Source organism: Rhinichthys klamathensis, unplaced genomic scaffold (genome assembly GCF_029890125.1).
Source record: "Rhinichthys klamathensis goyatoka isolate OS25496 unplaced genomic scaffold, OSU_Roscu_1.1 h1tg000249l_1, whole genome shotgun sequence".
Classification (NCBI taxonomy): Eukaryota; Metazoa; Chordata; class Actinopteri; order Cypriniformes; family Leuciscidae; genus Rhinichthys; species Rhinichthys klamathensis.
Window position 1 is genome coordinate 2,372,892 of NW_026606771.1, and position 14,009 is coordinate 2,386,900.

The 14,009-nt window shown below is 49.6% G+C and overlaps 2 protein-coding genes across 2 annotated transcripts in view; both read right to left on the reverse strand.

Moving 5' to 3' along the window:
• LOC130100896 (metalloproteinase inhibitor 2-like) overlaps window positions 1-14,009 on the reverse strand; it is a 318,524-nt gene that overhangs the window by 262,977 nt on the left and 41,538 nt on the right. The gene's annotated exons all lie outside the window — the stretch shown is intronic.
• Window positions 250-11,283, reverse strand: LOC130100895 (vacuolar protein sorting-associated protein 37B-like). The gene is made up of 3 exons (XM_056266546.1): window positions 11,136-11,283; window positions 751-821; window positions 250-659 (listed from the first exon to the last, which is right to left on the reverse strand). The coding sequence occupies exons 1-3, from the start codon at window positions 11,281-11,283 to the stop codon at window positions 282-284; spliced, it is 597 nt and encodes a 198-aa protein (XP_056122521.1). The 3' UTR covers window positions 250-281.

The window sequence follows — 14,009 nt, forward strand, 5'->3', positions numbered from 1 at the left end:
GATGTTAATATATTGTTAAACAGGTAGGTCCACACAAAATCTGTGCTGATTATTTATTATTAACAAAATTCTGTGGACTGGATTACAATTAAAATGTGTTAAATGGAGCTGAGATTAGACATAATTACATCTGCCTAAATATTTAATACAACTGGCAGAGTTCTGTGGGAACAGATTCTGTGTGGACCTGCAAATGAGTCAGAAACCCACAGCTGTTTAAGAACAAAGTGCATCTAAAGAAATGTTTCACATTCTAATGGAAGAGATCAGGCAGAAGAACATCATTGAATTATGAACCCTGCCTGCGGAGGAAGAGCAGCGCCGGGGCCTTGAGGGTATGGACATGAATATGACGGCACCATGTTTGGCAGAGGAGCACTGATGCTCTGAGAGTTGTAAGGGTGTGACGTGGCTGATGATCTTACATGAGCTGGAGAACCATTAGCTAGCCTTTGGAAAGGTGCGCTGGAGTTAAGGGTCTCCTGAGCTTGTGAAGCATCATTACAGGAACCCTGAGGAAGATGAACACCCTTCAGCACCATCTCCTGTAGCTTATCGATCTTCACACGCCTCAGATGCGCCAGCGTCCTCTTGCTCTGGTAGTATTCAACGAAGCTGTCTAGAGGCAACGATCCATCCAAGAATGAATCGACCATGTTCTAGAAAACGTGGGAGAATCTTAAGACATTACACGTCTCATAAGAGGTAAAAATCAGCAAATGATGTTATGCATAGGAAAAATGTCCTCACCTCCGTTTCTTCCTCGATCTTGGCTCCTTCAGTTTGCAAAAGAGCCAACAGCGTGTCTAGTGAACTGTTCCCTGAAAAAGATCCGATTTAAATCATGATTACATACAGAACAAACTTAAATATTTTGAAATGCTGAAATTCACTAAATGGCATCCAGTTGTCTCCATTAGACTCACATTAATAATGCATTCTTTAACTGGACAGTTATTTTAGAAATACATGTACTTGCATATATCGTCCTCCATATAATCACAAGTGTTTCCAGAAGATTATTGTTGATCTGGCATTCTGTTAATCAACAGAGTTCATAAGGTCATCCGATATGGCCACGCAGTCAGAGATAATTTAGTTAAAAGCAGGTCTCTGCTATATTCATATTAAAGTTCACCTGAAATCAAACTCCCAGAAAAGTAAATGTTACGAGAACCATGTTGTTTGCGTTATTAAATCTTGATTAAAAATAAATCTGTCCTCACCTCTTAGCCACCGGAGAAGGTAATGGTCGGTTTGATTGGACAGTTGATCCAACACATCTGCTATTTTCTCCTGAAACTGACCAAACAAATGACATTGAAATATAATATTTCTTTGACATGCAGGGTTAACTCTGAAGATTAGTATGCTACTTACATTTTTATATAATGATAACACTACTGTTCAAAGGTTTGGGGTCGGTAAGATTTTTTATGTTTTTGAAAGACGTCTCACCAAGATTGCATTTATTTGATCCAGTGAAAACAGTAATTGCGAAATATCATTACAATGATTTAAAAATATATATATATTACTATAATATTGTAATAATGCACCTTAAAATGTAATTTATTTATAAGAAAATTATTAATTTTCAGCATCATTACTCCAGTCTTCAGTGTCACATGATCCTTCAGAAATCATTCTAATATGCTGATTTGATGCTCAAGAAACATTTATTATTATTATTATTATCAATGTTGAAAACAGTTGTGCTGCTTAATATTTGTGTGAAAACGTACTCGGTTACTAACGTAACCTCGGTTCTCTCTAGAGAGGGAACGAGTACTGCGTAATAGCTTACGCTAGGGGAAAAACTCTTTTCCACGAGATATTGAAGCCAAAAATTATCCTTAATTTTTTATTAATGTAAAACGCTTTGCAGCAGCAAGCAGACATAGGCGAAACAGCTCGCGCGCCTATTGGCTGCTCTTGCAGCAAATGCAGCAGCCTATCGAGAGAGACTCTGCGTGACGTAATGACCAATGGGGGCAATTTGCGCCCATTTAGTCACGTCCCGCCAGAAAGGGCGTGGTCTCACCCTATAAATATGCTTGTTAGGCTGGTACAAGCTGGTTTTCATCGCTGAAGCGAACCAGAGCATATTCCAAGCACGGCAAGATACGCAGTACTCGTTCCCTCTCTAGAGAGAACCGAGGTTACGTTAGTAACCGAGTACGTTCTCTTACGAGAGTATCTCTCGTACTGCGTAATAGCTTACGCTAGGGGAACACAATGCAACACGCCGTGCGTACAGGGATCCAACACCAAAGTCCCAAGGGCCGAAGCCCAGGGCTCATGTAGTGCATAATCAGCATAAACTCACATAGAGTGGAGGAAGAGAGGCTGGAAGCGTCATTCCCTATAAAAAAGCACCCAGCGGGGCTATCATATGACAATAAAACGCGCAGCCAGGGTGAAAGCTTTCAGCCTGATCTGGGTGGCCATACGTGTGTCAACACTCATGGGGCTGCAGTAAACTCAGCATCTGGGCCGCACAGCGGGGCAGATAGCACTGAATTTTAGACCGCCAAAGGTTTAGCTTGTAAGGCGGGTACCTCCAGGTTATAGTATTTTATAAATGTAGACGGCGAGGCCCAGCCCGCGGCCGTACAGATATCTTGCAGGGAAACCCCGCTCGACCATGCCCACGAAGAGGCCACGCCTCTCGTGGAGTGCGCTCTGACACCCAAGGGGCACTGTAGGCCCTTTGCAGTGTAAGCGAGCGCAATGGCATCCACTATCCATCTGGATAGGCTCTGTTTTGAGGCGGCAAGTCCCTTGGAACGCCCGCCAAACAAAACGAAAAGCTGCTCCGTCTGTCTGAAAACAGACGAGCGCGACACATAAGCTTTTAATGCCCTGACGGGGCAAAGGAGACTCGCGTCCTCCTCCTCACTGAGAACCGGAAGGGCGGACAGTGAAATTACCTGGGCCCTAAACGGTGTATTGAGGGATTTCGGCACATACCCGTGCTTAGGTTCGAGAATGACCTTCGAGTCACTAGGCCCAAACTCCATACACGACGCGCTTACTGAAAGCGCCTGCAAGTCCCCTATGCGCTTCACTGAAGCGAGAGCCATGAGAAACACTGTTTTGAACGACAGGTGTTTCATGTCCACCGGCTGGATTGGCTCGAACGGGGCGCCTTTCATGGCCTCCAGGACCGTGGAAAGGTCCCATGTCGGGACTGAAGGGGGCCTGGGAGGGTTCAGCCTCCGAGCTCCCCTAAGGAAACGCACGACTAAGTCGTTTTTCCCCAGCGACTGGCCAGACACCAGTTTTGCAAACGTTGCTATGGCCGCCACATATACTTTGAGCGTGGATGGGGTCCTGCCCTTATCCAGTAGCTTTTGAAGGAAGGAAAGCACTTCCGAAAACCCCGCATTCCACAGGTGAAAAGCTCTGGGCTTGATACCATGCAGAGAAAACAGACCATTTCGAGGAGTAGAGCCGCCTGGTAGACGGAGCTCTAGCCTGCGCGATCGTGTTTAACACTCCTTCTGGGAGGCTAGCGGGTACCCGTTGATGGCCCATGCGTGCAGGGACCACAACTCCGGGCGAGGGTGCCAAATCGAGCCCTCCGCCTGAGAGAGGAGGTCTCTCCTCAATGGTACAGGCCATGGGGCAGTGCTGGTCAGCTGCATCAGGGCAGGGAACCACGTCTGGTTTGTCCAGAGCGGAGCTACGAGCAGCACTGGGCATCCGTTCTCCCTGATTCGTTCCAACACCTGAGGCAGGAGCGAGACAGGAGGAAAAGCATATAGGGGGCAGCGGGGCCAAACATGAGCCAGCGCGTCCTTGCTTTTCGAGAGAAAAACTCCGGGCAATGAGCGTTTTCGTGGGACGCGAATAGGTCCACCTGTGCTCTGCCGAACGTTTTCCACAGCAGCTGGACTGTCTGCGGGTGCAGCGACCATTCCACTGCTGGAACATTGTTCCTGGACAGTCTGTCTGGTCCCACATTCAGGTGACCAGGCACGTGCGCTGCTCTCAGTGAGAGCAGGTTGTGCTGAGCCCAGACCAGGAGGCGTTCCGTCAGCCTGTGAAGGTTTCGTGACCTGACGCCGCCCTGGCGATTTATGTATGCCACCACTGACATGTTGTCCGACCGGACCAAGACGTGGTGGCCTGTTACCTGGGGACAAAAACGCCGTAGCGCTTTGTTGACTGCTATCATCTCCAAGCAGTTTATGTGAAGGAGCTTTTCCCGTTCTGACCACAGGCCAGCTAGCGGTCTGCCCTCGAGCAGCGCTCCCCACCCCGAGGTGGAGGCGTCCGTAGACACCACCTTCACACTCGAAGCGGTCCCCAGACTCACACCTGACTGATACCAGTCGGTTATTTTCCAAGGTTCCAGAGCTGAAACACACTGTAGGTTGACCCTGAGGCGAAACAGACCCGCTGTCCATGCCCTGGGTGGAACCCGCGCTTTCAGCCACATCTGCAGTGGGCGCATGCGAAGCAAGCCCCACTGGAGTACAGAGGCCGCTGAGGCCATCAGCCCCAGCATTTTCTGAAACCTTTTGAGCGGAACTATCGAGCCGTGGCGGAAGGATTTCGCGACGCGCTGAATATTTAGTCCGCGCTCTGGTGACAGGCGTGCCGTCATGGATAGCGAGTCTAACACTGTTCCCAGAAAGGAAATTTTCTGACTGGGAGACAGTGAGCTCTTCGCCCAATTGACTGTGAGGCCCAGCTCCTCGAGGTGCTCGAGTAATGCGGCCCAGTGTTCTATGAGCTCCGATCGTGATCGAGCTATAATCAGCCAATCGTCCAAGTAGTTCAGGACTCGCATGCCCTGAAGTCTCAGGGGTGCGAGCGCCGCGTCCATGCACTTCGTGAATGTACGAGGTGCTAGGGACAGGCCGAACGGCAGGACTGTGTATTGATATGCCTGGCCCTCGAAAGCGAATCTCAAGAATCGCCTGTGATGGGACGCTATTTGTATTTGGAAATAGGCGTCTTTCAGATCTATCAGAATCTTCAGAATTTCAGATTGCGCGAGGATTTTCCTTGTCGTAAGCATTCTGAACTGGCGCCTCTCAAGCGCTCTGTTCAGCTGTCGCAGATCTAGAATGGGTCTGAGACCTCCATCTTTTTTCGGTACCAGAAAATATCTGCTGTGTAGGCCCCCTTTGCTCTGAGCTTGAGATAAAGGTTCTATGGCACCTTTGCTCAGTAGTTTCGCTATCTCGGCTCGAAGTAGATGAGATACTTCGTTTTCCACCGTCGTCTCGACGCGCGCCGTATAACGGCGGGGACGTCGAGCGAACTGTAGCGAATAGCCTCTTTTTATAGTGTTCAGCACCCATTCTGATACCCCAGGAAGCTGTGCCCACACTTTCGCGTGAATAGCTAGGGGTAGAATGAGATCTGGGCTCTGGCCGAGACATAGTGACGGCAAGAGAGCTCCGGCGTGCTGTAACGCAGACACTGTGTTTACAGTGTGTGAGGCGGGGGGCGCGCCGATCGCGGCGGGCAGCCTGGCCGCGCTCAAAACCCTTATAGCAGTTTGCTGAGGGAGAGAGAGCGGGGCGAGCCCCGTGGGGCTTAACATGTCTGTGAGTGAATGTGGGCGCAGGACAGCGGGCACATTTACTGCACTGAAAAACACCGTCGGCCTGAGCTGACTGAATGCGTGTTGGTTTCGTTTTCACAGAACCTGTGGGACATGTGGTGTGTAGTGTTTGTGGGCACTGAGACGTAGGCACATCCACTACATTTAGTGCACAATCGACATGAGGCGATTTTGTTTGTGCGAGCCCTGCATTTTTGCGGGCTGTGTTTGTGTGTAGAAATGAGCCCTGGGTTGTGGGCATTTTCAATACACTCATAACACCATCGGCTGTGGCCGGAATACCAGAAAATACACCGTTTATGTGATTTATCTGGGTCGCCGTGGGAACAGCATTTGTGTGCAGGCAAGCGGGCATGGTACTGGCTTGCTTACTGCAAAATACACTGGAACAGTCACATTTTCTGGAACTGAACGAGCGAAAATTTCAGTGGAAGTCTGGCCACGGCGAGACTGAAACACCGTCGATTTCCTAGGAGGCTAGGAAGACTTGTGTTGGTTTCGTTTACAGAAACCGTGGTAGTGTTTGTGGGCACATTCACTACATTTAATGCACAATTGACATGCGTCGATTTCATTTGTGCGAGCCCTGTACCGTGGCGGGCTGTGTTTGTGTGTAGAAATGAACACTGGGCTGTGAGCATTTTATTACGCTTATAACACCATCGGCTGTGGCCGGAAAACCAGAAATACAATGATTACATGATTTTTCTGGGTCGCCGTGGAAACGGCCTTTATGTGCAGGCAAGCGGGCCGTGGTACCAGCTTGTTTACTGCAAAATACACTGGAACAGTCGCATTTTCTGGAACTGAACGAGCGAAAAGTTTCGGTGGTAGTCTGGCCGCGGCGAGACTAAATTTTTATCTGCTGCGAGAGCCGGGATCGAACACGGGTCTCTCGCGTGAAAGCTTCGGGTTCCGCCACTGGGCCACAGGGAGAACTACACTAGCGCAAGCAGATAAGAGAGCGTCATCACAGTTTTGTGTGTGTCGGCGTTTGTATGCAGGTGTGCGTGTTATACAACAGGCTCATTGCTGCAGTAATGACATTTTCAGCCGCTCAAACTAGGAGCTGAGAAATGTTTGAGAAATGGAGATTAGTCCGGCCTCGGCGGGGACTAAAACACACTCTTTTCTCATTTGCCGGTGACGCACGCCCATGGGGGGCGGGGTAGATTTCTTATAACGTAAAGAAAGCTAGCCGCGGTTTTAGGGCTCGCGGTCTTGATGCTGGCCCGTTTCCTTGACGACTCGCGGACAGAAGGCGGAGGTCCACAGAGCTCGCCTGTTGCGCGGCGGTTGCGCGGGCGCCTCCCAATCGAGGCCGATGCTTTCCACGGCCTGAGAGAGCAGACGCATCAGCTCAGTCTCAATGCCGGTTCTCTTACCAGTGGTCTGGCGGGAAACGCTAGCGGAGGGGAGGTCCACGGAGCTCGCCCAATCCTCGCTATCGGACGCCAGAAGAGAACACGCCTCGGTGGGTTCGTCGAACTCGTGGACGGACGCGGCGGCAGGCGGCGGCCGTTGTCCGTCAGTGAGCGAATCGAGCGAAGCTGGCGGGCGAACCGGCGAGCTTTGGCGGGCTGGAGAAAGCTCGGGAGCACGCTGGGCGCGGCGCTTCTTGCGGCGCGGCACCACGGCGGGCTGTGGTGAAGGCTCGGAGAATGATGCCAGGCGAGTCCTCAGAGTCACCATTGGCAAAAGCTCGCAATGAGGGCATCCGCCGTCAGCGAGCGCGAGGGCCGCGTGATCCTCACCCAGGCAGGAAACACAGATGACGTGACGGTCTCCGTCGCTGAGCGGGGCGTGGCACGAGCCACAGGATGGCATCTTTAAAAAGACGCAGCTCTTTTGTGAAGAGAAGTGTGAGTCGCGTCAAGTAAGCGAGCAAACACTCTCAGCAGAGTAAAGATACACAGAGTATAAAAGGATATAGAACGCCGGAAAGCGCAGCAGGTACGGCAGTTGAAGGCGGCGAGGCCAGCGACTCCAGAGCTCGTCCCGCTGAAAGGCTTGCTTTGACGGCGCGGCTTCTCACTCCGGATCCAGCGATGCGTGTGCGTCGCTGAAGAGATGAAAATCAGCTTGTACCAGCCTAACGAGCATATTTATAGGGGGAGACTACGCCCTTTCTGGCGGGACGTGACGATATGGGCGCGAATTGCCCCCATTGGTCATTACGTCACGCAGAGTCTCTCTCGATAGGCTGCTGCATTTGCTGCAAGAGCAGCCAATAGGCGCGCGAGCTGTTTCGCCTATGTCTGCTTGCTGCTGCAAAGCGTTTTACATTAATAAAAAATTAAGGATAATTTTTGGCTTCAATATCTCGTGGAAAAGAGTTTTTCCCCTAGCGTAAGCTATTACGCAGTACGAGAGATACTCTCGTAAGAGAACTGTGATACTTTTTTTCAGGATTCTTTGATAATTCAAAAGAACAGCATTTATTTGACAGAATTTTTTTATAATAACATAAATGTCTTTACTGTCACTTTAATTCAACCAATTTAATCATTGAATTTGCGTCATTGCTGCATAAACTTATTAATTTCTTTTGAAGAAATCTTACTCACCCTAACCTTTTGAACGGTAGAGTATCATATATTATAGGCTATTCAATCTGACATATAAAAGATGGTGTGTTTTAAACGAAACTTTGACTGACACTCAAAATACTAAGTGAAAATATCTTGAAATTCAGGAATAAAAATGTTAAAGTTGGTCATATAATGGTACATGCACTTTTACAAGTTGATTGTACTGAAATGTGTGTTGGCAGTGTCTGTACACAACCATCATATAATGATAAAAATCCATCCAGTGGTTTTGTTTTAATCTCCTTATATGTTTTCCCCTGCCTCAAATCGAGCCGTTCGACCGTGTGATGTCACAGGCTCGCACGCCCTTCCCGCGATTGTTGAATGACAACACCGTTTCAACACAGACCCGCCCTCGCTCATGAGGGAGCTGTCAATCATAGTCTGCGCGGCGCGGACCGGCGCGGTCATTGTTGATATGCTGGAGCACTGTCTATGAGCAGAATGGCGTCTAAGCGATTGTGGTGTTCTGTTCTTGGGTGTAATAACGAACACAGCAGTCATTTTAATGTTCCTAAATCCGAACCGCTGAAGACGCAGTGGCTGAGTTTGTTTTCGAAGGGAATATTCCCCACGAGCAACGTCAATGCTTTCATGTTTGCGCGAATCATTTCACACACCAGACTGCTTTACTGTATAAACGAGGATCAGTATAAAGCTGGATTTGCTAAGAAGCTGCTCATGAAAAAAGCATCGGTACCAGATATTCGTGTTCCTGCTGAATCTCCAGAAGAACGGAAGTGAGTGTAACGTTTTATTAAACTTTATATTAATATATTAATCTTTGCAAATCGCTAGCTGCACGCTTCACAATGAATGCGTCTTAAGGTTTACACTCAGGGTACATTACGGCATGTTTTCTATGTATGACGTTCTCAATATAATTCATAATCCCACGTTTATACTGAACAACGCGTTATGGTTATTGTGTTATTGAGTTACGGTGTAGCACAGAACAGAGAGGCGGGGTGAGCAAAGCTCATTATCATTTAAAGTCAGGGGCGTAGAATTTAGTAGGGACGCTAGGGACGTGTCCCTACCAATATCCAGTGAAACTGATATATCCCTATCAATAATTTCGATCAAAACTTAAAATATATTTATACATTGATGTCCCCGTCCCCACCAATTTCAAAATCAAACCTACGCCACTGTTTAAAGTCATATGCACTGAAACGGCGTGCTGAAAACAGAGCTGTTTTTGACCAGGTAAAATAACTGTTTTCTTACAATACTAATGAGAATTTTTAATTAAAGTATATTACAAACTTTTAGTTTAGACCCTAAAGAATCATATTAGCTTGTACAAAAATGGCATTATATGACCCCTTTAAAACAAGTAGATTTTGTGCATTAACTTGCCTGTGCTAAAGCTAGGGTGACCACCCGTCCCGCTTTGCGTTGTACTGCACAGCAGTAAGACCTGCCAGCGAGAGAGAGAGACAGCGCACAGACAGGTGCACATTCCTGTCTGTGTTTGCAGTGACTGTTCCCCTGCGTGTTTCAGCACCAGTGAGAATAGTCCCTAAAAGAGCTTACACAGATAGCTTTTTTTTTTTAAAAATAAAAAAAAAGATGACTTTCTATCTGTGTGTTTCTGGATGCGGTCGTTACCTGGGCTCCCAGGATGGTCACAAACGCTGCCTCGTGTGTCTGGGCATTGAACACGCTGAGGCAGCGTTTGTGGATGGGTCATGTACCCATTGTGGGAAGATGACCATCGCGGAGCTACGGTCGAGACTCTTGTTCCTGCAAAGGGGCGGAGTCCCCGTGCCTCTGCCTCGATCCAATCCTCCTCAGAGGGTTGCTTCGGGCGGTGGCGCGGGTGACCTGAGGATCACGGTGAGCGCGTCTCCTTCGGGGAACCAACCCCCTAGGAGCCCTCACCCCTCATGCTCCGCAGCCAGTTGAGCTTCCATTGGAGAAAGCTGGACCATCCTCGAGGTGTGTACCGGTTGTCTCCTTTGGGGCTCCCAGTGAAGACCAGATGTCGATCGCTGCATCAGAGGGTGGGTCAGACCTCTCTGCGGACGACGACTCGGCACCGCTGCCTCCTTCGGGGGTGCCAGCGGTGCCTGAGACGGTCCCGGAGATGATGGCCATGCTTTCCCGGGCCGCCAACGGGGTCGGGCTCGTGTGAAATCCTCCACCGTGTCCCGAACCCTCGAGGTTGGATGATTGGTATCTCGGGGTGGCGCGCGCTGGTTCTCAGCAACCCACCCCAGTGCCTTTCTTCCCGGAAGTGCATGAGGAGCTTACGGGGACGTGGACGGCACCTTTTACTGCCAGAAACCGCTCCGGTGGCTCCTCCTCCCTCACCACCCTTGATGGCGGGGCGGCTAAGGGATACACGCGCATCCCGCCAGTGGAACGGGCCGTTGCTATGCAACTGTGCCCTAACTCCACTTGGCGTGGAGAACCGTGTCTCCCTTCCCGGGCCTGTAAGTACTCGTCGGATTTAACCGGCAAGGCTTACAAGGCCTGTGGGGAAGCTGCCTCTGCCATGCACGCCATGGCGTTGCTGCAGGTCCATCAGGCCAAGGCACTGAAGGACCTGCACTAGGGTGGTCACGATCCCCAAGTTCTTCAGGAACTTCGCATCGCGACAGACCTCGCGCTTCGTGCGACGAAGGTGACCGCGCGGTCGGTGGGTCGTGCGATGTCCACCATGGTGGTCCAGGAACGCCATCTCTGGCTGTGTCTGGCTGACATGAGGGAGTCTGACAAACTCCGGTTTCTCAACTCCCCTGTGGCCCAGACCGGCCTCTTCGGCGACGCGGTTGAGAACTTCGCCCAGCAGTTCTCGGCTGTACAAAAGCAGACGGAGGCCATCAGACACATCCTGCCGCGGCGGCCAGCTGCTGCCTCCACCCCACCGCCTGCGGCACCTCAGTCTGCTCGTCGCCGTGGGCGTCCTCCTGCGTCTGCCCCTGCTCCCGCGCCGCAGCAGCAGCCCCCACCTAAGCAGCGCCGTGGAGCCAGTCGCAGGCAGGGCGCCCCGCCCGTCCAGGCCCCCGCCAAGAGGGGCGGCAAAGCCAGGGGTAAGCGGCCATAGGACGGGTGACCCAGAGATGGAGGGGACTGCTCTCCAGGAGACGATGACCGCATCGCTCCCTCCCCCGGAAGAGGGCCGGGTGGAAAATCCTTTGTTTCGTTTTGTTTGTGTTCCGCCGCTGGCCTTAAAACCAGCGGTACCCAAATTTTCAATAAAAGAGCAGTTTCTACCATCTCTGGGTCCGAAGAGGACCCGGAGAGCAGTGGGGGGACAGAATCCTCACCACTCTCATCCGCCTCCTCTGTCGCCAGTGAGCAGCAGTGTGCAGTTCGAGAACGCCACCGAGCCGCCTCCTGCACCTCCTGCCCCGTGGAACCAGGTAAGTGCTGCACAGCACACACAGACCCCGCTACGGGCCGCCTCCCAGAGAGAGCCTCCCGAGCCGCGTCCCTGTGTTCCACCTCGCTGCCCCACTCCGGGTACGCCTACGGTCCCTTTGGTCCCGCTTGCACGGTCTCTGAGAGCCTGGTTAGCGCTCCCCAGTCCGTCTCGCTGGCTCATTCGGACTATCAGGCTCGGCTATGCGATTCAGTTCGCCCGGTGTCCCCCCAAGTTTCGGGCCATCCACTCCACTACAGTGAGAGCAGCCGATGTAGGTATTGGGTCATTACATGTATGTACCGAATTTCATACCTGTACGTGAAACGTAAAGCCGGGGCAAAATGTGGGGGCAATAATTTACCAAATTTGCCCCACCCAATTTTGAAAACCATATCACACGTAAAATTTTCACCACTTCTGAAGCGTGTGCAAAGTTTCATGAGTTTTCGAGCATGTTTAGGCCCTCTAAAAAGCGATTATTTTAAGAGAAGAAGAAGAAGAAGCGGAATAATAATAAACGGAGCAAAAACAATAGGGTCCTCTCACCATCGGTGCTCGGGCCCTAATAAATGTTAATTTTAAATCAGCCTACTTCAGTGTGATATGTTACCATATCATGCTTAATTGTAATGTGATGATCAGATGCAGATATCTAAATATAAAAGAATATGGGTGGATGGCGGGTGGATTTATTATTTATTTTTAACAACAGATTCGAGTGATTCAAAGTGCACCAGATTAATGAATTTATAAAATGTTCTCCCGGGGGGGCATGCCCTCGGACCCCCCTAGTGTTACCATTTTACCACCTCTGGCTCATTTTGAGCCAGGAAAAACCCTGCCTGTAGCGTCTCCCCAAGGGCAACAGATCAAACAAGGGGTAGGCAGGGTGTGAGGGGTCTCTTGTGATGGCCTTGGTTCTCCTGATGTGGAGATGTTTTCCAGGCTGGGCAGAGGGCAGCCAGTGATCTTTAGAGAGTCAGAGTTACGAGCTCTGATCAGGGTCTGGACTTCACTTGTCATCCAGGGCTTCCTGTTTGAAAAGTTCTGGATGCGTCTCTTCGTTGTGACGTTTTCGATACAACACTTGATGTAAAAGAGGACAGACTCGGTGTGTATGTCCAGGTCCTGATCTTCAAAAATACTCGGTCTGTGTGGCTGGTTTTGTTTGCCTCCTGAGGGGTGAAGGGTTGGTCAAATCCCTTGCCTCTTCAAATACATCTATAATCATATATCCTTTTGAATGGTTATATACTTCCTTTATAAAAATCAATAATCAAATATATTCATTATCACATAATAATTTTTATATTCTTTGTGCTTGTGAAATTATATTTTCTTAAATGCATGTGATGTAAATAACCAGTTTCTTTTAGGTGCATTCCAATCTTACTTTGAGATTGCACGTAGTACACGCAGGACACGAAGGCCCCGTAACCCACAAGGCCGTTTGTCTCTTTCTCTGGGATCAGTAGAAAGGTTAGAGGGTCCTAAAGGCAGCGTGGACACATATGATCCTTCGCTGGACAGATGGTCAAGCTATATTGAGCGTTACTATCGAACTTTAATTGTTGCATTAAAATGTATTCTTTCCAGTATATTTCCTTCCTTGGGAGTAAATGCCAGTTATCTGTTTTTCCCCCAAACGAGTGAAGGTTTTAGCATTATGTTTTGGTATACTTAACTGATAATAAGGAGCTCAGACTCTCTTCAGCCTTGATGGGAGCTGTTATTTGCTAGTGTCTGTTATTTGTGTGTGTGCGTATGACATTCTATGTAGGTTCTGGACGTTCGGACCAGACAACCCGGCGCCCTTCTCTAACCTGCGAGGCCACCACAGACCTAAATCTAATGAGTGGACGACAACTATCTTGACTAATGGCGATAGGCACCCCTATCTCCTCACATGTGTTAAATTGTTTAGGCTCTTAATGTTTCTTAGCCAATGAGAATCATTCAACCTGTAAGCAATGACGTAGCTTAGACCTTGGAAATGGTATAACTGCTGTGATCTTTGTAACTGTAAGCGGGGCGGCCTACGAACTCCTGTGTGAGTCTTGAAGCTGACTTCTGCTGATGAAAATGCAAACTATCTTCAGTAAAACTTTTCTTTAATTTCTTATAATTCTGACTCCGGGTCTTCATTCTTCATATCTGGTTCTGGGTCTTTGACTGTATACCCCTTACAGTTATGGTGGAGGATGCGGGCAATTATTCTCGGTGACACCCCTGGCAAATCAACAAACAAGGTAGTAAGCTTTTATTAATTGTTAGGGCTGTCTGACTGGAAGAGATTTTGAAGGAGAGCGGGAGAGCTTCACTCCGATGAGGCGAGTGAAGGAGTAAGTTAATTATACTGCTGACAGTATAAGAAGTCGCTGAGAGCGTCGTTAAGGGTAACGGCAGCAGACAGCGCAAGCGAAGCGTGGTCTGTGGGGGCCCCGCTGGGCATTACTGG